Here is a 24,316-nt window from a genome sequence, read left to right on the forward strand (position 1 = left end):
AAAATTTAATAGCGCCCTCCTCCTCGATTCTCATAGGTGGCACTTAAGCGGCGTCAAAAAATAAAAATAAAAAAATATATATTACTAATTTAAATTAAAATAAGTTTAGAAAAATAAGTAATAAATTAAATAAAATTAATTTAAAAACAACGCCCTCCTCCTCGATTCTTAAAGGCGGCACTTAAGTGTTGGCAAAAATATAAAAAAATTAAAATAATTTTTAATTAAAAAATATATAAACAATTTAATAAAAATAATTTGAAAGAACAGTGCCCTCCTCCAGCTATCCAGGAGGTGCCAGATATCGCCGCCCAAGCGACTAATATTCCTTTTTTTTTTTTTAATATTTTAAATAATAGAAAATAATTAAAACGCGGCCCAGTTTGATGAAAATTAGTGAAATATTTTTAAATGGCAATGAAATAGGCTCGGCTTGTAACAAAAACAATACTGTATTCAGCGTTTATTTGATTGTAAACTTATATTAGAATCTCTCTTACCAGTTTTATAATTTTTTTTTTGTTTTTAAATGTTTTTTTTTTTTAGAATAGTTTTCTTTGTTTTTGTTGGTCATTGTTTAAAATAAAAGGAGAATGGCGGGGAAGGGGGGAAAAAACAATCTAAATAGTCAGGTGTAAGTGTACAGGGAATCATAAATTTTCCTACAATCGCTCCTAAACCAAAAACGGTCGTCAGGCGTGGGCGGTGTTCGCCCGGCTCTGTTGTGGGATGTCCTTGAAGGTCGTTGGAGTATCCTTGGCATGTGTATTTGCTGGCTCCGTGGTGTGGGCAACGGTGTTGTCCTGTTCCTGGATGTCCCTTCGCTCCTGCTGGCGGACCAGTTCGAAGTACAGCCCCCGTTTGGCCATCAACTCGTCATGTTTTCCAGTCTGGAAGGGATTTGGATTTAAAAATAGGATAATACAAAGGATAAGAGAGCAAACCCCCACCTCCACGACACGTCCCTGGTCCATGACAACGATCAGATCTGCATTCCGGATGGTGGACAACCGATGAGCAATCACCAGAGTGGTTCGATTCTGGACAGCCGTGTCCAGAGCCTTCTGCACCTCCGCCTCGCTGGTGGCGTCCAGCGCGCTCGTCGCCTCGTCGAGGATGAGGACCCGTGGATTCTTCAACAGCGCCCGGGCAATGGCGATGCGTTGCCTCTGGCCGCCACTCAGTTGGGTGCCCCGTTCGCCCACATGCGTGTCATAGCCATCCGGCAGGGCGGTCACAAAGTCATGCGACTGCGACAGACGCGATGCGGCATAGACGTCCTCCTCGCGGGCATCCGGCTTGCCGTAGCGGATATTCTCCAGGATCGAGGTGCCGAACAGGACCGGCTGCTGTTCGATGAAGCCCAGGACGTTGGAGCGCAGCCAGTAAGGCGATATATCGGAGAGCTTGTACCCGTCGATCTTGATGTTGCCGGACGTCGGTTCGTAGAAGCGTTCCACCAACGCGGCGATGGTTGACTTCCCCGAGCCACTGGCCCCCACCAGTGCCACCGTCTGACCGGGCCGGAGTACCAGACTGAAGTCCTTCAGGACCACCTGGTTAGGTAAAGACAGTATTTCTTCATTATAACTATGATTTTTCAAAAATATATCCAATCTTACTTGTTCAGGTCGCATGGGATAGGCAAAGGATACGTTCTCGAAACGAATCTCGCCGTGCAATCGCTCCTGGGGAATCACATAGCCACGCAACAGCTCCACCTGGGGCTGCAGGGCAAGGAACTCAAAGACTCTGGAGCCAGCACTCATGCCCCGGATCATTGTGCCGAGCAGTATGGATCCCTGGGCGAGGGATCGCTGGACGCCCTGCGACGCCACCAGGAAGGCCATCAAAGCACCCGGCGTCAGGCTGTCCTTGGACATCAGATGGCCGCCCATGAACAGCGTGGATAGGACTAGTGTGTTGAGGAAGAAATTGGTCAGGCCCTGGAAGATGGCGATGCCATAGCCGAGCTCTTGCGCCAAACGGGCAGCCTCATTCGTCTCCGTTTCGAACAGTTGCATCTCCCGGTACTCGCAGGCACTGGAACGCACCGTCCGGATATTGGACAGCGCCTCCTCGCACACTCCCGTCGCCCGTTCCGCCTGCGCCTGGGAATTTTTGCTCAGCGCCCGCAACTCCCGACCCAAATAGGACATGAGCATCACCACGCATGGGACACTGGCCAGCGCAATGGCCGCCATGTGGGGAGATATCATGAGGAGGGATATCCCGCCGCCAATAAGCTGAGCAGCGCTCCTCAATCCCTGGGCCACGAACTGCTTAAAGGAGGTCTTGAAGTCCTGAAAAATGGAGTACCCGAAATTAGAATCCCTCAGATACAAGTTGCCTTAAATTCCACGCACCTGGACATCAGCTGTTAGTCGATTGACCAGCTCACCCGTTCGATTCTCATCGAAGAAGGCTATGTCCTGGATGACGAGCTGCTTGAAGAGGTCTTGCCGCATCCGAGCAGCCATCTGCTCGCCCACGCGACTCAGGAGGTAGATATACATGAAGGTGAAGCCCGACTGGAGCATATAGAGGCTAAGTAGGTTGGTGGCCGGCTTGCTAACGTCCTTCACGAACGAGTTAGTGTCCGACACATAGGTGTTGGCGTAGCGGGCCAAAGTGTTGACCAGATAACCGAGCAGATTAGGTATACGGATGTTGATGTACGCCACTATTAGGGCGGCCTGGGGCGGCGCATGGAACGAGAATCTGGATTACTGGACATGCGGATGAGAGGACTGGACTGGATTCGGTGGAAACACTCACGCATACGGCGCCGATTAGCTCCCAGAGATGTGGCTCCAGGTAGGACCATAGTTTCCGCCAATCGAACTTCTCTGCCCTCGCGTCCACGTCTATTTCGGGCACCTCGCGCTGGGCCAGGCGCGTACCATCACAGTGCACCACACATCCTCGCCCCGCCCACCATGATCGAGCGCCCATGCCCAGGGCCAGACTGCCGCCGCCCCAGAGCAGCAGCCGTGTGGTGTGTAGCAGGCGGGTGGCATTCGAGGGCGGTGTGGGCGTCGGGGGCGTACCTCTCCAATGTTGTCGCATCAGGCGGGCGGCATTCTGGAGGCGTGGCAGTGGCTGTGATGTCGGCTGCAGCAGGTGGCGGCTAAAATTGGCAACGAGAAAGTATAAAACACATATCAGATTGATGACATAACCTGGGCAGGGGGCCGTGAGGGAGCCGAGCCAATCACCAAAACGATGTCACGCTGCTGACTTGGAAGGAAGGAAGTCCGGATGGGGATTTGGATGGGATTACCTGAGCAGATCGCCGCTGCTACTGCGACAGCAGTTGGAGACGAGTAGGCGCAGCATCGGTTCCGTTCTCGGCCTCTTTCCTCCCGGATGGCAAGCAAATATCAACAAAATACGCAAGCGCTAAGGCATCAGAGCGGTGTTGTTGTTGCTAGTTTTTGTTGCTGTTTCCCCCGCAATTGTTGCTACTTCTGCTGCTGGTGATGGCTTGCTGGCGATAACTTGCAGGTGTTTTCTCTATCGATATATTTCTTTTTTAATCAATATTTTAAATTAAGATTAGTGAATTTAAATTATTTAGCTTACCATTTACGCAAAATTTGAATGGTATAAAAATATCAAAAAGAAATAATCACAGCTAAAACTAATTTTCGTTAAATAGGATGTAACAAATTCATTAAGTAAAAGTTGGCACAACAAATTTTTTCCATAAATCAGCATTACAAGTACAAGTCTATAGTATAATTGTATTTGCATTGATAATATGTCAAAATCTTAAATGATTTCATCAAAACAAATGTCCAAATATTTCCAAAGCTTACTTAGTTTTATTGTCATCTCTATGTTAAAACTGGCACAGATCTGGCAACCATGACTCCCGGTAGCCAGTCTGGCAACGCTGCACTAAAGTCGAGTTGGCATTTGGATTTTTGGCTGCGTTTTCCAAAGTTAATTGTTTAAAAAAACGACGACTGCTTACGGCAATCAGCAAACAAGTAAATGTATTGTTTAGTCATCTGTCAGATGAAAACACTGTGTATGTGTAAATAAGCGAACGAAACGAATCTGAGCAATTTTTTCGTAAGTCGAATGTCCAGCGTAAGCTAATTAGAAAAAGGAAGGGACATTTCCACCTGTATGTGTGAATGTTGCTGCCTGTTTGAGAGTGTTAGAGAGCGCTCTCCTGTTGGCGTAATTGGTTGTGTTTTATATTTATAAGAAATTGACAAAGCCAGCTGGGCTAAAAGTGTGTTTTTATTCCTGCTACAAATGTGAATTATTTTGTGGAACATTTTGCAAGAGCGACACCGGATTGCAACCCTGTGTAGAGAGGGGGAGAGTAAACTCTCTCTCTGGCGCTCGCCCTCTCTCTCGCTCTCTCTCTTTTCACGACCACTGCTCCAAATCTATTTTTTTTTTTTATTTCCATTCGTATCCCCCTCGGAGAGTGTTTTCACTTTTGACTTGCGGGGCAAAAAGACAAATAAATAATAAAAATTTTTGCAAATCAGGATTATAGAAAATAAAAATAAATCTGTTTATAAAGTTATCAGTGTTGGGAAAGGAAATAAAAATAAAAAGTAAAAAAAAAAACAAAAAACCTGCTGCGTCAAGACAAAAACAACAGTAAGAGAGAAAGAGAGAGAGCGAAATGGTGGTAACAAAGTGAAGAAGAGGAAGCAGCAACTGAAGAGAGTGTTTATGGGCCAGAGGGGGGTCGAACTAGTGCCGATGGGTGGAGGGGGTGACTCTGTAGCAAACGTCCACGTAAACTTTTAACTTTTTTGGGTTTTTTTTTTTCTTCTCCCCCCCACTACTACCGTAAGTTATATATTTATTTTCTGAATTTTTTTTTTTTTAAATTTAAATTATTTATTTTTTTTACGAGTGTACCCTGTTTCCAGGGCAAAGAAAAACTCTGGAAAAACGGGTAACTTTTCTCGAAGAAACTGGTTTCGTTCATTGAACCGATTTTTCCACTCGCCACCTTTCAATAAATTGTCACAAAAATTATAAATATTTTTTAATTAAAAAACTTAACATTTTTTATTTAGATTTTTGGTCACACTGGGAGAACAATGACTTCCAAGTCGAATGGCTTTTATTTTAAAGAAGCCTCAAATATATTAAGACCAGTACACTAAAACATAAATACCAAAAAGTAAAAAAAATTAAAATTTAACTTAGAATTAATATAATTTTTTTTTTGAATAATATTTTGGAGATAGAAGGAGGCTATTACTCGATTGTTACTCATTAGACTTATTATTTTTAAGCGATTTTACAAATTTTTAATTATTATATGGTTTCTGTTTCTGTTTCGTCCTCGCCGGTGTAGCTCCAAAATGTTGCACAACAATGCTCCCTGGCTGCCACCGCATCAGCAGCCGCAGCAGCAGCAGCAGCAGCAACATCCTCCTCCTCCGCAGCAGCAGCAGCAGCATCCTTCACATCTGCCACCCACGCAGCAGCAGCAGCAACAGCATCCGCATCAGCAGCAGCAACCTGTCTATGCCAGCCAAATGTTTCAACAGCAACCACAGCAGCCCAACTATTGGCCAGAGAATCCCCAGGATCCTCACCAGCAGCAGCAGCAGCAGCAGCAATCCCTGAACTACAACAACTACTACGGAGGACAGCAACTTCCGCAGCAGCAGCAGCAGCAGCAACTTCCGCAGCAACCGCCCCAGCAACCACTGCAGCAGGACCTCTCGTATCCTTTGGAAACCCCTCAGTACATCATGGATCCTTTGGACAACAACAACAGATCCCGGAACGATGGCTGGGGAGATTGGGGCGATTGGAATGATAATAGCATCAATAACAACAACAACAATACCGCTGGAAGCACCACCAGCGAGCCATCTAATGGTGATCAGCTCCTGGAGGATGCCTTCAATGTACAATCCTCGCCAGGCAACTGGCAGGTCTTTCCCAGCAGCAACAGCACCAACAACAACAACAATAACAATAGTGTGGAGCTGCCACCGCCCGCTGAACAGCCAAATAGTAACCTGCAACACCACCACCAACCGCCACAGCAGCAGTTGTTCCACCAGCCGCTGCACTCCCCGCCAGAGCTGGGCCAGGAGCCGGAACTAGATGCCATTGTGCCGCCCATGGCGTTCCAGAATCAGCCCAGCGGAGTGACGGAAATAGCTCCACCTCCTCTACCACCCACATCACTGGCTACGGTGGGACTACCCCCGGCTGTGGGAGCTCCACCACCGGCAGCAGCATCTCCGCCAGCTCCGGCACTGGTGGCGCCACCGGCAGCCCTTCCTCCTAGCCTGGCACCTGCCGCTGGCCCGCCGCCCGCAGGCGGTAATCCCTTCAAGCGGTCCACGGGTCTCAGCAAGCGGGTCAACATTCTGGCCAGTCCGGCAGGAGGAGCACCAGGAGGAGCACCAGCAGTAGCACCAGTAGCTCCAGTAGCATCGCCCCTGGTGGCTCCTCCGCCCGAATCCCAACCAGATGCCTTCAATGTACTGGCTCCCGTGCCAGCTCCTCTTCCAACATCACTCCCAGCTCCACTACCAGCTCCCAGCACATCCTTCTATGCCCCAACACCACTGCCGCCCGCATCCAATGTCGTGGAGCAGCCGGATAACCAGGAGGTGCTCTCGGCGCCCAATGATGAGCGTGCCCAGTACCTGCAGACCAGCCATTTGTCGGAGCAGCTGGATCTGGAGGCGGATCAGGACGCTGGACTGCTGCCGCCGCCAGGACTGTCGCGTCTGGTGCTTGGACAGCCGGAGCTGGAGTCGCAGCAGCAGCGCCTCGTAACCGGCGCCACCGAGCAGCCGGCTCAGGCCCAGGCGGCCCTGCACATGGAGGAGCGACTGGCCGACGGCGAGGACACCTCGGAGGGTGAACAGATCCCGGCCAGGCGGGTGGTAACCGGCGTGGAGATATCCGCCATTCCGGTCGTCCTGCCGGTGCGGGAGCAGCGCGAAGTGGTCCTCGATGGCGAGAATCTGGAGGATCGCGACGATATCCTGCCGGCAGTGGCGCAGGCCGAGCTGCCGTCCTCAGCACATCACATCCTGCCCCCGGATGACCTGCCGCCCGTGGAGCACTCGCCCCTGCTGTCCAACTCGGACGTCCAGATGATGATCCAGCAGAACAAGCAGCTGCCGCTGGAGAAGAAGCGCTCGGTGGGCCCCAGGGGAAACACCTCGCTGGACCTGGAGTCCGAGGACGAGTCGGACGAGTTCCTCCAAAGCGAACGGGAGCGGGATCGTGAGCGGGAACGGGAGCGGAAGCGAGAACGTGACCGAGATCGCCGGGATCTGGCCGAGGATCGGCGCGCCGGACGTGGACGCAGCCACGGACACTACAATACCTATGACGGGGAAACGGAGGACTCGGTTCGGGGCGGCACCTCGCACCACAGCGACTCGAAGACCCTGCGGGACTCTCATCCGCGTCGCAGCCACGACTCGAATCGCCAGCACCAGGTGGCGGATCATGAATGGGAACGGGACCGGGATCGGGATCGTGAAAGGGAACGGGACAGGAACGGCGGCCGGGAGCGTGGCGGCGACCGGGATCGGGATCGGGATCGTAAGCGGGATCGCAACTGGCGTCCCCGATCGCACAAGTACCACAGTGGTGGCGAGGACCATGACCGGTCCTACGACCACTCCCGGCGCTACAACTACGACGGCGAGTCGGACAATCGCGACATCAACCAGATCGACGGGGAGCTGGAGGGTAGCGGTGGTCCCGGAACCGGTGGAGCCTCTGGCGGCGGCCGGAGCAGCAAGACCGGTCGCCAGGACTACGATGAGTACGAGAGGGAACGGGAACGGGATCGGGACAGGAACTACGGCAGCAGGCGGTCCACCAAGCAGTCATCCGGCGAGAAGTACCGCTCCTCCGGCTCAAACCGACGCAGCTACGACAACCAGGGCAGAGGTGAGACCTTCCAAGTAGCCTTCCAGTATATCCTTTATCCTTTTTTTTTATCCCCTCCCCTAGCTGGGAATCGTCATCCGGATCTGAGGCACTGGGACGGCTATGAGGAGTACCGCCGAAAGAGCTCTCGCAACAGCGATCTGGAGAAGGAGCGGATCAACGGCGGGAATCCCAACTCGCAAGCTGGTGGTGGTTCGGCCGGTGGTGGATCGGGTTCTGGGAAGCGTAACCGCAACTACGACCAGTATGCCGCCGGTGGCTACGATCCCTATGGCATGTACGAACAAATATCCCGCAATCCCCAGGCCTATGCCGACTTGTACGCCAAGTTCTATGGCCAGATGATCAACTCGATGACGGCGGCCGTCAATGTGGTGGCCTCCAAGACCAATGTGCCAGGTGGTGGTGGTGGTGTCATAGTCCCGGGTGCCTCAACGACCCAGTTGGTGGCGGCTCCACCTGGAAGTGATGCAGCTGCTCTGCAAAGGGAACGCGAGAGGTGAGTGTTTAGGGAGAGGTCATTGTATAAAAAGTGATAAACATGCTGGAAACAAGGGGATTTATTATCTATTTTTTAAATATTTTTTATCTATTTTTTTTATTAAGCCATAAACTATAATAAAAAGTTATAAAAAATATCGTAAAAGTTATAGTTTAATGGCTCTATGGCTCCTCTCTAGCTTCTGTAGTTTAAAAAACCCATCTCTTTCTAATTCGATAAGCAAACTATCGATTAATTTATTACCCAAACAATCCCCTGCAAGTTCCAACATGTTTCTGAAGTTTCGGTTCAACCGAAAAGTATGATTTTTTCTTCTCTTACTTGTTCTTTACTCTTTTTTTAATCCCTAATCCCGTTTTTAAAAAACTTTAAACTCTTAAATTAAAGTAGCTGTTGATTTTTTTAAACTTTTTATTTAACTTTCCGCTAAAACTTTCTTTTTTAACAAAAAGTGTGTGGGAGAACCCAAGTCCCATAACTCGTACTATTCCTCACTATTTTAACTTTAGGACTTTAGGGCTTTAATCTTATCTATAAGATGCTATGCTAATTAAGTAGTTAGTGATTAGACTTTCATACGTGTGTGTGTGTGTGTCTGTTTGTGTGTTAGAGTGTGTGTGTGTGTGTGACAGAGACAACCCAGTATGTACCCTCCTGCTCCTGCTCGCTCATTCTCCCATTCTACGCCTTCTTAGGGATGCGAAAATATACCGATTAATCGCTATAGCAAAATAATCGATATATTCTCGATAATTGTTGTAGATCCCTGTTAATTGTACCATTGTTTCCAATCCTTTGGATATCCTTCGTTGTGTACGTTCTTCTACTAACTAAGAACAAGATACTATTCCACAAAAAATGCACAACAAACTAATGCAAATTCGTAAATAACCTCAAAATATTTTCGTCTCTAACCTCAAACCCAAAAAAAAATAAAAAATGCACAAAATAAAACAATGTCGTGCAATGTCCTTCCAAAAACAATTCCCAAAAAAAATAGGTATACACATGCATACATAAATCAAGCCAATGAATTCCATCGACAACATTTCAAAGAGTTGATCTACCAGAAGCATCACCAACAACAACAACAACAGCAACAGCAACACCAGCTACACCAACAACATCATCATCATCTACAACAACAACAGGATATACTGAACAGCAGTTATACGGAGGATAATACCAGTTATTATGGATCAGTTTTCCATCCAAATCCATACTCGAATCTATCCCATGCCGGATCGCTGAGTAACTTAAATGGCGGCGATGGACGCTCCTCCCGCTGTGGACCCATTTATGCCGGTTCCGAGTGCGGACTCGATATCAGGTTGTCATTTGAAAAAAAAAACAAATCAAATCCAATCCCCCCTCAAAAAAAAAACAACAAAAATTCAATTCCAAAAACAAAAACATTCTGTCGCTTTTCTGTCACACTTTTATGCTTTTTATGCAAAAAAAAAAAAACAAAAAAAGAAGCTTCAACTCACTTGCCATCCACTCTTCATCATCCTTTTCCTCTTTGTGGCGCTCTTCCGTTGTTTCAGCTTCTCTCCGATCCCCGTTTCTGTCTGTTCTTTGGCTCTAAAAGGTCCTTCTATGGGAACAGGTCTATTTTGGCTCATCAACTTGGGTTCTAACCTAAAAAAAACATGCTTTTTAGAGGTTATGATCTAAATATTTTAGATCGAAGGATATGATATAGGGCTCTAATACAAAAAAATGGTTTTTAAAGGTTACAAGATCTATTATTTCAGATTTAAGGATATTACATTGGGATCTTATCTAAAATAATGCATTATAAGGTCTATGAACTAAATATTTAAGATCAGAGGACATGATATTGGGTTATAGTACAAAAAAATGATTTATAAAGGTTTTATGATCTATTAGGTATCAGATTTTCGTTATTTTTTATCTAATATTTCAAATCAGAGGACATAATATTGGGCTTTAATCTGCAAAAATGCTTAAAAAGAGGATTTTGCAATCTTTAGTTGATCAGGTTTTCTGTTATTTGATCCAATATTTTAGATCCGATATTTTAGAACCTATACGATGATCTATTTTGAACCATTTTTTAAAAAAAGAACTAAATAATTCCCACCGGAAGATATAATAATAGTTTCTTCTTCAAAAAAATTATTTAAAAAGGCCTAATTTTAAACAAAATATTCATAAAAACAAGTTTTGAAAAGTGTTTTTTTGAAAAACAAACCCAGTTTCTAATATTTTAGTTGAAAATGATTAATTTCTTTGATTTTTTATCCAAAAATTGTTAATAATTTTGTTCGAAATTGAGTTTTTTGAAAGTTGCATGAAGCTCTGATGGCGGGTGCTTCCGGGTGCCCCAGATATCCTGCAATATCCTTGATATCCTCCTCCTCCTTTTCTTTTTGCATGATATACTTTTTTTTTTTATTTTCTTCCAAAAACCATGTCCCTCTAACCCATCGAGTCTCTGTTCTCCTTCCCAGAGCTGCCACGGAAGCGGCGCCATCGACCTACGGCGGAACTAGTGTCTCCGGTGTGGTCACCACGGCCGTGGCCCGTCCGCCCCGCCGGCGCACACCGCTGCTCTTTAGTCGACCCCACCTGGTGGCCTCCTACTCCATGAGCCTGCTGCTGAAGGTGAAGCCCAAGTTCGCGGGACGCGGTCGGCTTCGGAACGACGTGGAAGTGGCACCACCGCGCATCCGTGACGGAACTAGCAGCCTGCTGCGCATGTATCCGGGTCCGTTGCAGGGCCGGAAGTTGCACAAGGACAAGATCATTAGCTTCTGCAAGGATCAGATCCGGCTGGGGCCCACCCGCGGCTGTACGGTGCTCTATGCCACGCAGAAGAAACCCCAGGGCAGTGTGGACAAGTACCGAGCCTCCCATGCCCTCATGTGGCATCTCCTGATCCTCCTCTTGCGCCAGAATGGGGTGAGTTCTCTCGGAGTTATATCCTCTTTCAGTTACTAACAGTTTTTGTCCTTTCCAGTACATTGCCGACACGGATGTGGGTGATCTGTTGCTGGAGAACCAACAGGAATATCCCTACAATCCCAGCGAATTTGAAACGGAAGCTGAACCCGATGCTGAGGCAGAGACTGGCACTGATCCGGATGCTGGGACGGCGGAGAAGGCCGCCTTCTCGGACGCCGAAAGTGTGGAGGCGGTGGGCGAGGAGACGTCGGCGGGCACCACGGGTGCCAATTCGTCGAGTGCAGCTGGCAGTGGCACCACTCCCAGCAGTGCTGGAGGTAAGTTCCCATCTGAAACGAGTGATACGCAGGACTAACCCATTCCTCTCTAGCTGCTGGAGGTCCGTCGCCACTCTCGGAGCAGGCTGCCACTGATAAGTTCCGCAGCTATGTCCTGCGAGGGAACGTGGAGGAGGCACTCCAATGGGCCACCGATAATGGCCTGTGGACGCACGCCTTCTTCCTGGCCCTGTACGAGGATCGTTATGCCCTGACCGATGTGGCGCAGAAGTTCCTCAGTCGCGCCATCAAGACCAATGATCCCTTGCAGACGCTCTACCAGATGAAGTCCTGCCACACGCCGGCCTGCGTCAGCCAGCTGCGGGACGAGCGTTGGGGCGACTGGCGCTCTCATCTCTCCATTCTGGTGACCAACAAGAGCCGACAGCCCGAGTACGATCGGAGTTCGGTGGTGGCTCTGGGCGATACCCTGTTCCAGCGTGGCGACATCTATGCGGCACACTTCTGTTATCTGGTGGCCCAGGAGGAGTTCGGACGGTATGATAGCTCCGCCACCGAGCAGGCTAGCCTCACGGCGAACGTGCCCCGACTGATCCTGTTGGGCGCCTCGCACTACAAACACTTCAATGAGTTCGCCAGCAACGAGGCCATCATCATGACCGAGATCTACGAGTATGCTCGCTCCCTGTCGGATCCCAAGTTCAGCATCGCTCCATTCCAGCACTACAAGTTCCTGCTGGCCACCCGGATACTCGACTATGGCCAGCACTTCCGTTGCACCAACTACCTGGAGCAGATAGCTCGTCATATTGAGCTGAAGCCGGATAGCTATGACCCGGATTTCATTCAAAGGGTAGGGATAGTACTTAGTTGGTTGTGATCTATTAGTTCTTATTGTTTCTCTCTTGGTTTGTAGGTGTGTGGCTTGGCGGAACGACTGCGCTATCATGATCCCATTCTGATCAATCGGGTGTCCTTCGCCAGTCCACCGAATGCCACTGGCAAGGACAGTGCTGCTCCGGAGGAGAAGGCCTGGCTGCGTCAGCTCCGAGCTCTGGCCGATGTGGTAAGTAGTAGTGTCACGGTCGCCCTAATGTCACGATCGCCACTTAAACCTATGTCCCACTTTCCAGCCACAACCGGAACAGCAGCAGCAGCAGGACCCACTGCATCAGCAGCAACAGCAACAGCAGCAGCTGCAGCAGCACGACATCAACCAACAGTTCGCGGAGGTGAACCAACAGTTCAAGGAGCTGAACATGCAGTACGTTGGCGCCAACCTGGAGAGCACCCTGCAGGCCCAGAAGCCCCAGGAAGTGCCCCAGCCGCAGCAGAACCTCTACTACGACCCGAACGCCATTCCGAGTCAGTACGAAACGACGGAGTACGAGCAGGCGCCGGAGGCGAGTGGCTCTGCAGCAGCACCGGCACTGGCTCCGGTGGCAGCCTATCCCGGTTACAATTACCTCCCGAACGATGTGGATAACACGACCACGCCGGCAGCAGAGCTCTACGACCCAAATATAAGTCAGATGCCGCAGCAGCATCCTGGACAGCCGCAGGACTATCCATCCTACGACCAGCCAGCAGATTCAGGCGCTCCCGGAGGCGGGAACTATGGCTACGACTACTGGTCGGGATCCCAGCAGCCTCCCTACGGGGATGAGGTGAGTTGGCACCGGAAACAGGAGCCACTTTGTAGTTTTTTAAGCATTCGGGAGTAGTTGTAAGGCCGTTTTGGTTTCATTTAGCTTTTAGTTTGCTTCCCAGTTGGCTGGCCGAGGGCTGTCTAGTGTTTTGAGTTCACTCCTGATTTGTATTCGATACTTCAAATTTGGAGGAGTTCTTCTTCAGTTCAGTTGATCCGTGTCTTGACCTTCTTAGACTAACCAGTACTATTCTAAAATAAATACCACAAACCTATGTCCGCATGGAATGCAGCTGCCAGTTGAGAATCACAAAGAGGAGATGGAGGTGGATCAGGAGCAGGAGCAGGAGGAGCAGGAACATCAGCAGGAGGAGCAAGAACATCAGCAGCAACTCCTGATCCAACAGCAGCAGCAGCAGCAACAACAGCAGCTGAAGAAGCAACAACATAGTCGTAGCAATGGTAATCGTTTCAAGTCGCAGGGAGTGAAGCAGGAGAGGATCATCAGCAGCAGTAGCAGCAGCTCCTTAAGCAAAAAGCAACAAACAATCCAGACAGGAGCAACATCCTCCACAAAGGCATTCAATTTGAATGATGTAAGTAGTATTTCCAACCCAAAAAAAAGTCAACAAGCCACCAGCAGCAGCATCATCAGCAACATCAGTAGCAACAATGCAACATCTGCAACTGCAACATCTGCAACTGCAACATCTGCAACTGCAACTGCAACACTAACCAACAAAAAGTCCAATTGCCACAACTATCTAACACAAACGCCCAAAACGCTAACCACGCCCACACGTTTCATTGCCGCCAAAGCCGCCACAGTCACAGCCACGCCCCAGCCGCCCCTAACAACCACAACAGGAGCAGGAGCTGGAGGAGGAGGAGGAGCAACTGCCTCTGTCCGATCCAATCCAAAAAGAGTAAACTTCAATCTGCCAACGACTATTGATGAATCGGTGGAACAGGAACTGGAACAGGAACTGGAACAGCAACTGGAACTGGAGAAGATGACCGGAAATCAGTCACTGGCACTGGCCACTTCCAAGACCACATCGCAATACCATCTTGCCCGGAAGCCGCACATCGTCTTCAATGGCACCTATCCGATCGATATGCCGCTGGGGCAGGTCCAGAAGAGCAGTTCCTATGATCCCGAGGCGAATGCCGATCGGAGTGACTTGCAGCGATATAGGAGCTATGTCCTCAACGACTATGATGTCATTGATGAGGATGCCGAGGGTGAGGAGCAGGCCGAAGAGGAGGAAGATGACGAGGATGACGATGATGTGGAGGAGGAGGAGGAGGAGGATGATCTGCTCTACGATGAGAGCTATGACGATGAGAGGCACTACTATCGGCGGCAGGAGTTGCTCAACAAGTACGGCATTATAGCCACCAAGCCGGAGATGGCTAGTTCCCAGGCCCAGCCACAGCATGTGTGGTCCATGGAGGAGCTGATAGCCAATCCGGCCATACCATTGAACTATAAAAAGATGTGCTCCGAGGTGGAGCAGAGTCTGAGTCGTTTTGAGAACTATTTGGATCGGAAGAAGGAGCAACCTCAACAGCAACCAGGAGGAAGACCAGGAGGAGGAGGAGGAGGAGCATCCACCAGCACAGTCCGAACCTATGACATAGATGCCCCAATGAGGGCACTTAGTTCTAAGAAGAAATTGTAAATCAGTATGGTAGTACCAGTGTTGGAAAATGTTCAAGAAGGAAAAAGGATCGGTTAGAGATGAGATTTTGAGGCGTCTATCGCTTATTTTTGTACCTGTCCGTAGAACTCTCTCTGGATACACTACCTACTACTATTATTATTATTATTATTGAATCTGAAACTGAATTTGAATCTGAATCCTTTAATAGCTATAAGAAATCCTGTTAACCTTAAGCCTTTTGATAGTGATGTGTCTGAGATCGATAGCTTTTTGACTGCGCCAGTTTCGATTTTCGTTTCGATTTCGATTTATCGATTATAATTGAAAACTAATCCCCCCCACTAATCTCTGTTACTCTCTGTTACTACTAACACCCCACAAACACCATGTTTTTATATTTTTTAAATTTATATTTTTTAAGAACAGATTCTAATTCGATTCCTTTTTTTTGTCCCACCATCCACATGGCCTTTCTCAGCTCCAGACATCACGTCCGGCCATATCCATGCCCAAGTCCAAGAGCTACGACGACGAGGACGGTGACGGTGGTGGTGGACATGGCGGAAATGCCCATCCTGGTCACAAGGCAGCCGGTAGCTCCGCGGAGGCGACATCACTTGGCAAGCAGGCGGCGGGGAAACCAAACAGCGGGGATCATGGGTAAGTTTCATCCTTGTCCTTGTTGGCTTATCCCTTCTCTTAATCCTCCTCTAATATCATATTATTGCAGTGCTCCTGGCAACCAGAACTCCGGCTGGTTCGGCGGTCTCTGGAACAAGGTCTTCGTGAAGAACAAGAACCAAATGATCCTGCCGGACGACAAGAATCCCACCATCGTCTGGGACAAGGAGCGCAAGTGCTGGACCAACACCGAGGGTGGTGCCGAGGAGGTGGAGAGCTTTAAGCCGCCGCCCAAGATGAGTGATATGGGAATGGGAGGAGGACCGGCTGGAGGAGGAGGACCGGGAGCAGGAGGACCTCCTCTGCCACCCCCAGGGCTAGCAGCTGGACCACCATCCCTGCCAGCCGTAGCAGCGCCCACGTTCATGGAGCCAACTCCGTCGCAGTCCATTGATTATACGGCAGCACCGGCGCAGCCCGAGTGGCTACCAGTGGCTCCACTACCTGCCCCATCACCCGGCCTGGCTCCCTCCCCGGCGCCAGCAGCAGCACCAGCAGCAGCAGCAGCTGCTCCCGGCGGTGCCCAGCCCAAGCTGCAGTCCAACATGTTCAAGATGCAACGCAATCGCAGTAGGTTTCTCGCTTATTTCTCTCCAGGATTTGGTGTTAAATCTCGATCTATTTGCAGCCCTGAAGAACTCGTATGTGGATGTCTTCAATCCGTCGGGTGCTCCCATGTCGGCGGCACCCGAGAGCGTCCTGGCGCCGATAATGGCGCCGGCGGCAGTGCCTCAGGGTGGGTACTTTGTGCCCCAGTAGTCCCAGTAGTTATGGGAGGAGTGGGAGTCTGGAGTGCTGGATGGGAGGATTGGAGGATGGGCTACTGCTGTCGATAGCAACGAGAATTGCCAACGAAATGTGAGTGGTTTGGAGCATTTTGGAGGATTATGTCAACTGATTTGAATACTTTCTTGTGTTCTCTTTTCTTTCTTACCTTTCTCCGCTTTCTTTCTTCTCTTTCTTTATCACACACACACACACTCTCTCCAGCAGCAGCACGACGAGAGCTACGTAAAAAAAAAAAAATAGAAAAAAAGGACCTACTACGATATGATATGTATTTCCTATACATTTTCCAACTTGAAGGATAACACACACGCCCGCGCCACCTCCTGCCGCCCCGATATAACCACCCCCCACCCCCCCTCTGTCTGTCTTTTTATTTTAATTTTTTTTCTTCTTCCTTCTGATTCGTGTGTGCGTGTGTGTATCTTAAAAAAACAAATCTTAAAACTCAAAATTAAACAAAAAACAACAAAAAAAAAAACAAGAAACTTATTAAAGAACTTTTGAGTGTTTTGTGTTTTTGCGTTGGATGTCCTTTTTAAGGTTTAGTGCAAAAAAAAAATAAAAAAATAAAAAATGGATAATGAAATCTATGTACGATTAGCTAAAATATATATATAATAATTAAAATATATATATATATATATATAGAAGTGTGTAAATCTTTCTTTATGTAAACCCAACCCCCCGCACTCTACAAGACCCTGAACGGAGTGCCCCCCCCCAACCTCTATACCCCCTCTTATATATGTTTATATTAAAAAAAAAAAAACAAAATACATGTTTCTTTTGTATGTTGCATAGTTTTATGATTATTTTTTGTTTAGCCGTATATGTATATGAGATGGAACTCGATGTATCCGATGGAGGAGAGACACTACCTTTTCTATGCATCTCTTAAATACTATATATATACTATATATATCTGTAACTTCTGCGTTTGTTATGCTTAATGGATCAAAAAAAACAGATTAAAAACAAAAAAATATTAGGAAAAATACTTATAAAAATTTGGATTTAAAAAACTAAAAAGATTTAACAATTTAAGTGTTCTATTTTCCGAATTCTTCCCACCCTCTTTTCAGTGTCAAAAAAAAAAAAACATTAATTCTATTTAAAATAATTCCAATTTTAAATGATATATGTATGGATGTATCTTTATTTTTTAGAACAATTTTTTAAATGGTTTAATTCTGTTTATTCCCATTAATTTTTTTTATACATTTGAGTTTGTGTTTGGAATTGAAAATGCATTTTGAAAATGTTTATTTTTTTTCTTGTTAAAAAACTTGTTTGTTTATGCTTTAATTTATAATTTTAATCAAATAACTGGTGCAGGCAAAAACAAAGCAAAAAAAAAAAGCGAAAAAAACGACAAAAAAATGAGAAATATTTAGAAATTAATAGAAAATGGTTGGCCCGACAGGACATAATGTTTTATGTACAAATAATTAACGCCAATCGGTAGGTTCTAAATTCTAAAAAATATAATATTGCTGTGCAAGTCGTTTCAAATCAGACCACACAAGAAATTGTACACAAATCTAAGATAAAACCCCAGATCTGTAACACGATTTCCCCCCCCACTTACACATTATATATATAATTAAAAAATAAACACAAAGGGACAGACATGATAATGAGTAGAGCGGAACTAGAGCGAAACAAAAGTGTGGTATGAATTCTTAACGTTTAATTAGTCTAAAAAAAAATATATATATATATATTTAAAAACTAAATTCAATGCGTCTGAAAAAATACACAACATTTATGTAAAAATATTAAAAATAGTGTGTGTTTTTGGGAGGTTATTCTTCTACTTTATAGCATAATTTCTAAGAGTCTGATGGAGCTATTCCGTATCCGATTCAGTGTCCATTGGCGGGTCTTCTGGATTGGCCAGAGATGCTGCCAGTTCCTGGAGAATGTGATTCAGTTCGCTGTCAGGTATTTCTTCTGTTGTTTCCTCAGACTCTGATGGTTCTACTTTGCTGGTCTTTGGCGCCTCCAGATCCTCCTCCTCCTCCTCCTCCATTTCTTCATCTAAAATATTACATAAAAATTAAATAAATAAAAATATATATAAAATAAGAGAGACTATGCCCACCACTTTCAATCTGTTGATAGCCCGTTGGAGGCCTCTGCTCGTAGTTAACAAATATCGTGGGAAACTCCACGATCGTCTTCCCTGTCAGATTCTCCCCCAGAGTCTTATTCGCCTCCAGGAGATAGCACCGCCTGCTGCTGTTCCGCACTCCCTCGGCCCGCAGCCAAAAGCTTAGCTGACCAATGCCCGCTGTCTGATGATGGAATAGTTGTTTCCGCCGATCCCGAGCCGTCTCCTCCTCCAGATCCACATACTTCAGAGCCAGAGCCGCCAGAGTGTGCGTCTCATCGCAGCGGGCGTCCACGAAACTAATGGTCTTGCCCTCCTCAACCGGAGCTGTGTTGACAAACAGCCACTCGACCCGCCAGTAGAGATGCTTCCGCTTCCAGTCCAGGTATGTGGTGTTCTGCCTCCGTCTGCTGAAGTTGGGGAGCAGCAGGCGCAAGTGGATGTTGCGCTTAGTGGCGGCGGTTCGCAGTCGATGCAGGGTCTGGGGCAAATTTTTGTTTTCATGGGTATAGCCCTTGCACTTGTCCGTCTTACGGTTCTCCGTGTAGCGTGTAGCTTCCTCCAGGAAGCAGTAGTCGCTCATGAACTCGCGGGCGGTCATCTCGCTGAGCGGCACAAACTTGGTCCGATCCCTCCGGCCATCGCACTTTAGCTCCTTTTTATGGATCAGTACGCAGGCCAGGCTACAGGTCTTCACCTCGCATTTGGGGCAGGCGTAGAGAGCCTCCTTGGCGGCACACACCTCGCAAATACCCAGACGCATGGTGTTTGTTTTGATTTTCAATCTTAGCGTGGTTTAGAGATGGGAGATCATCGATAGTTGTCAGCTGGGTTGGACCTGTTGAGTTGCCGGACTAATTTTAAATGTTATAAACATTTAACCTTTAGTTAATAAAGGTTTTAAACAATTTAAAAAACTAGTTTTTAGTTAGTTTGAGTGTTTAAATTATGTTTCTAAGCGGAGGCTAAGTGAAACAGTGCTGCCAGACTGTTGAATCCGTAAACTATCTGCTAATTACCATCTCTAGCATTAAGCTTTTTAAAGTCGCGTGCAATAACATTAACGTATTGTTGGGATTATGTTTTGTAATTGTTGTTGGCCATAAAGCGATGAAGTTACCGCCAGACGTAAACAAACGAGATTATGCTATCAGGTGAGTGGATTGCTGTAACCTCAGCGTGTGTAACTGATATCTGGTTTGTTTATGTTGCAAAATAATTGTTTGTAATGTTTTGTTTTTGCAACTCCTGTGTTGTTATCGGATTTCTGTTTATCTAGATATCGATAACAATGACAGATGGCGCAATATTTAAATTGGTTACACGTGCATATGACTTTATGATTTAGTCTGGGGGCGGCTCTTATCGCCCCCAAGTGTCGCCGCGCCACGCATTTTACAATCTACGCAAGCGAATCATTAAGCATATCAGTTACCACTTCTGTTTCTATGCATAAATTGGAGTTGATTTTTCTTGTTTACCAGCTTCTAGTTGTTTGTTGTTGTTGTTTGGCGTCCCCCATCCCAGATACCGCTCGCCAGTGAGCGGGGAGAGCCAGCCGATCGCTTCATAAATATGGCTACACACCAACTGAGCCGCTTAGTCCGTCGCACCTGTCATGCCGCTGCGAACACGAATCCGCCGCACCTTCTACGCACACTGAGCAGTACAGTAAAGCCTCGCCGGATGGAAGACGTACGGTATACATCAACGCGGGAGCTCCCCTCCACCAATCTGGCGGATCTGGTTCTCTATCAGCGACAAATGCCAACAAATTTCAAAAATAATGGTTTCAAAAATGGTTCTTTTCCCGAAAATGGTAACAATAGCGATGTTAACGAGGCATTTGAGGTAACTTATAGTGTTTAATTAGTATTTATATTATTTTATAAGTATTTCATTAAAAAATTGTATTTAAAAATGTCAAAATATTTCAAAAAACAAAGAAGGCAAGTTGTTAGAAGTCATAAAATATTTTATTATTCAAGATATATGATGTAAATATCATAGATATGACTGATAAAGTAATAATATTTATTAGAAACTTAAATAATTGTAAAAACTTAGACCAATTGGTGAATATTTTAATCTATTAAGATAATAATAATTTTAATAATATATTTTATTTATTTTTATTTTTCAACAGAATGCTATTAAGAAATTAAACTCCCTGCAGTCGAACGATGCTGCCATCCGGAATTCTGTCAATAATCCTAAAGTGGATACCGTTAAGGATACGATTAAGTATCTGGAGAGGAGTGGCCTGCCCCTGGAGACCGTGGAGCAGCTGTCCTTCATCCATGTGGCTGGCACCAAGGGCAAGGTGAGGGTTTCATGTTCCCATGAACTTGTTTTCATTTCGATTGTTGGCTTTTTTTGTTTGTTTTTCAGTTTTTTTGGTTGTGCTATCCAACTGAAGGTCTTTCGACTCACTAGTTAATTAATTAATTAAATTTTGTTCTCTCTTGGGTTTCAGTTCTCAGCTCTCAGCTCTCTTGGCTCTCAATCCTCTCAGTTCTCCCTCTGTAGCTCTGGGAATTATAGGAATTAGAGCTCCGCTAATCGCTCACTTGCTGATAAGATTTGTTTAGCTTTCAATTTGATATTTTTCTGATGGATCTGTTTGGGTCTTTGCTTCCCATTGTTCTTCTTCAACAGGGTATATCAGTTTTATGAAGAATTGTTTACAAAAGTATTGTATTTCATGGGGGAAATCAAGAGAACTTACTTCTTTTTTTTTAAGGTTCAGAGTGTCATAATTATTATTCTAGTTCAAATAAGTGATACCCGGTACTTTTCCCGCCCTTTTCTTATTATTCTACCTATCTTATCTCATATTATTAAAACAAGTCTTTCAAATTAAACTATAATGTTTAAAAAAATCTTGTTTTTCTGTTTGAAAATCTAAAAAAAAATATTCTAAAAAATATTTGATCCCAGGTACTTTTCTCGTTATTTTCCTAATATTCTACTTACTACAGAAAATCTCTCTTGCTCTTATTATTGAAAAATTCTTTAAACTGTAACTTAAATTTTTAGAAAAATCTTTTATTTCAGTTTGAAAATCAAGAAAATTCCTTTCGTTTCAAAAGAAACGGGTAAGAATGTCATTATATTATTTAAAATATATGATACCTGGAACTTAACCCGCCATTTTCTTACAATTTATTTCAAGAGAATCTTAGAATAATTTTGTATTTAACTTTTAAAACTAGGAAAGCCACATTTTTTTTTAAAAAGAGGTTAAGAATGTCATAATAATAATTTAAATATATGATACCCGGTACTTTTTGTGACATTTTCTTGCTATTCTACCTATTATGTGTCAAATTTTCGAAAAAGTATAAGGAATCTTACAAAAAATGTTGTATTTCAGTTTACAAAACTAAGAAAACCTCTTTCTTTTTGAATAACAGGTTAAGAATGTCATAATAATCGTTAAAAATATATAATACCCGGTACTTGTCACTGCATCTTCCAAATATTCCACCTATTCTATGCCATTAAAACCCACAACTTCCTATATTCCATACCTAAAGGGTATGTGAAAGTCGTATTATCTAAAAAAAATCCACATTACCAGTTATTTCTTGTTTTTGGAATATGATATGTCCCATAATTTGAGCTTCGTTCCTTTCGGCACGTTTGTATAGATAACAAAAAATAAATAAAATATCAGATAGACATATAATCGCGGAATTGTGATAATTTTCTACTTAACATATGGAGTGATGGAATTTTTTGTTTTGGAATTTAAATTTTAATAAAAAATTTCGTCCTTTTAGGGCTCTACCTGCGCCTTGACGGAGTCCTTGCTGCGTCATCATGGCTACCGGACTGGCTTCTTCAGTTCACCCCACATCCTGTCCACCAACGAACGGATTAGGATCGACGGCCAGCCGGTGGCCAAGGATAAGTTCACGGAACACTTCTGGAAGGCCTACAACCGACTGTGGGACCGGCGAGAGCACGAATACGACATGCCCGCCTACTTCAAGTTCCTGACCATTCTGGGCTTCCATATCTTCCTCGCCGAGAAGGTGGATGTGGCGGTGCTGGAGGTGGGAATCGGCGGAGAATGCGACTCCACGAATATTTTGAGAAATGTGAAGACTGTGGGCATCACATCACTGGGCCTGGAGCATACGGAACTCCTGGGCGGGACCCTGGAGCAGATTGCCTGGCAGAAGGCGGGCATTATCAAGCCGGGATCGCATGTCTTCACCCATGTGGGTCAGGAGCAGTGCCTCCGGGTGATCCGCGAGCGGATCGAGGAGAAGAAAGCCACTCTATTTGTGGTGCCACCGACGGAGGACTATTTCCAGGAGGACAAGAAGTATTCCCGGTACTGGACGACCTTCAATCATTTCATCCGATTGAACGGATCCCTGGCCATTCAATTGGCAAGCGATTGGCTCTCCCGACAGTCCAAGGATAACCTCACACCAAAGAACTGGTCGCCCAACGAGGTGTACATGAATGATGTGGTCCTGGAGGGACTCGTCAACACCCACTGGCCGGGACGATGCCAGCTGGTGGACTGGCGTGGCATGCGGCTTCACCTGGACGGCGCCCATACCATCGAGAGCATGGCCGTGTGCACGGATTGGTTCGCAAAGAGCATCAAGGGCAGGTGAGTCTTCCACATCAGGACAAGGAGCATCACTAATATCCTTTTTCGTTTTCTTCTTTCAGTAACAACCCCAAGATCCTGATCTTCAATCGAACGGGAGAGTCGGGCTTTGAACCGCTGCTGGAACTGCTGAACAGCACCTGCGCCTTCGACATGGCCTGCTTTGTGCCCAACCTGGCCACCAACATGCCCAATGCCCCCAGCCAGGTGATGGTCCGGTTCACCGCCGAAATGCAAATGAAACGGGCCAAGATGATAGCCGAGGAGTGGCGGAAAATTAGTGATCGGCTGGGCCAGGAGGATCGCGGACAGGTGTTCGGCACTCTCTGCGACGCATTCACGGCCATCCGGGAGAGATATCCGGCGGATAGTGAGAACGGAAAGCTGGATGTCCTGGTGACTGGATCCATACACCTCCTGGGAGCAGCGATATCCGCCTTGGATCTGATCGATCAGGACAAGAATTAACGGATATATGTCGTATTCCTTGAATCACAACCACCTCTTAGACTTTAGACTTACAATTAGTTCCAGAGGCAACAAAAAAATAGAATTAGTCCTTGAAAAGGACATTTAAATATTTATAATTTAATAAAATACATAAAACAATGTAAATTTTATGAAGATTTTTGAAAATAATGATAATTTAAATGTAAGGATTCTTTGAAGCCCGTTTAGGGTTGCCAACTTGCCGACGGCTTGCCAGGGTTATCCTGTCTTAGTTTTTTTTTCTGCAACGCTTCACTTTGATCTTTTCCGGAGCTTATCAGAAACACGACTGACTGCGATTTCGCGACTGCCAGGACCTGCCTGAAAGCTCATCGGGGGTTGTTGTTGTGCCTCCACCCCCATGGACATATTCTAAGGGTTGCAGTCCTGCCGCATTGACCAATAGCAAGGCGGCAACCCTGTGCGTAGAACGAGATAGATACAGACGCTCTCTGCTCGTCTAACGGTAAACAAAATGGCTAACGGCCGACGGAAGTCTGCGTGTAAGCGAGATGGCACGAGGCGACTGATTAAATAACGGTTAAATGGCAGCGGCCATTGCAAAAGTTTCCTTTTTTTTTTTTTGTCTTGCTCCCCAGTCTCCATAAGGATATGGGTTTCCTTTTTTTTGTGTGTGTGTGTGTCTGTGTGTGTGTGTAGCTCTG

General features: G+C 46.2%; 4 protein-coding genes across 10 annotated transcripts; 2 read left to right on the top strand and 2 right to left on the bottom strand.

The window, feature by feature from the left end:
- Positions 1-433: 433 nt before the first annotated feature.
- LOC6503592 (mitochondrial potassium channel ATP-binding subunit) lies at positions 434-3,752 on the bottom strand. Its single transcript, XM_001964064.4, has 7 exons — positions 3,586-3,752; positions 3,284-3,516; positions 2,779-3,130; positions 2,367-2,696; positions 1,623-2,303; positions 951-1,556; positions 434-890 (listed from the first exon to the last, which is right to left on the bottom strand). The coding sequence occupies exons 2-7, from the start codon at positions 3,337-3,339 to the stop codon at positions 693-695; spliced, it is 2,223 nt and encodes a 740-aa protein (XP_001964100.1). The 5' UTR covers positions 3,340-3,516; positions 3,586-3,752; the 3' UTR covers positions 434-692.
- A 93-nt stretch (positions 3,753-3,845) lies between these two features.
- Positions 3,846-18,201, top strand: LOC6504061 (protein transport protein Sec16A). Of its 7 annotated transcripts, none has more exons than XM_032452659.2 (14): positions 3,846-4,080; positions 5,339-7,920; positions 7,984-8,419; positions 9,423-9,752; positions 10,900-11,350; positions 11,409-11,670; positions 11,724-12,484; positions 12,548-12,697; positions 12,765-13,298; positions 13,573-13,875; positions 15,425-15,606; positions 15,677-16,197; positions 16,256-16,485; positions 16,618-18,201. In XM_032452659.2, exons 2-13 carry the CDS (start codon positions 5,346-5,348, stop codon positions 16,384-16,386), a joined length of 6,636 nt encoding a protein of 2,211 aa, XP_032308550.1. In that variant the 5' UTR covers positions 3,846-4,080; positions 5,339-5,345; the 3' UTR covers positions 16,387-16,485; positions 16,618-18,201. The 7 variants fall into 7 exon arrangements, with proteins under 7 accessions (XP_032308550.1, XP_032308549.1, XP_014761170.1 ...); XM_032452658.2 differs by having other exon boundaries at positions 16,621-18,201; XM_044716707.1 differs by lacking the exon at positions 3,846-4,080 and adding an exon at positions 4,437-4,626 and having other exon boundaries at positions 16,621-18,201.
- LOC6503591 (box C/D snoRNA protein 1) lies at positions 17,895-20,100 on the bottom strand. The gene is made up of 3 exons (XM_001964066.4): positions 20,011-20,100; positions 18,521-19,367; positions 17,895-18,456 (listed from the first exon to the last, which is right to left on the bottom strand). Exons 2-3 carry the CDS (start codon positions 19,290-19,292, stop codon positions 18,266-18,268), a joined length of 963 nt encoding a protein of 320 aa, XP_001964102.1. The 5' UTR covers positions 19,293-19,367; positions 20,011-20,100; the 3' UTR covers positions 17,895-18,265.
- Positions 20,097-23,777, top strand: LOC6504062 (folylpolyglutamate synthase, mitochondrial). Its single transcript, XM_032452585.2, has 4 exons — positions 20,097-20,380; positions 20,676-20,852; positions 22,315-23,162; positions 23,225-23,777. Exons 1-4 carry the CDS (start codon positions 20,105-20,107, stop codon positions 23,628-23,630), a joined length of 1,707 nt encoding a protein of 568 aa, XP_032308476.1. The 5' UTR covers positions 20,097-20,104; the 3' UTR covers positions 23,631-23,777.
- Positions 23,778-24,316: the final 539 nt, after the last annotated feature.

Source organism: Drosophila ananassae, chromosome XL, assembly GCF_017639315.1.
Source record: "Drosophila ananassae strain 14024-0371.13 chromosome XL, ASM1763931v2, whole genome shotgun sequence".
Lineage (NCBI taxonomy): Eukaryota > Metazoa > Arthropoda > Insecta > Diptera > Drosophilidae > Drosophila > Drosophila ananassae.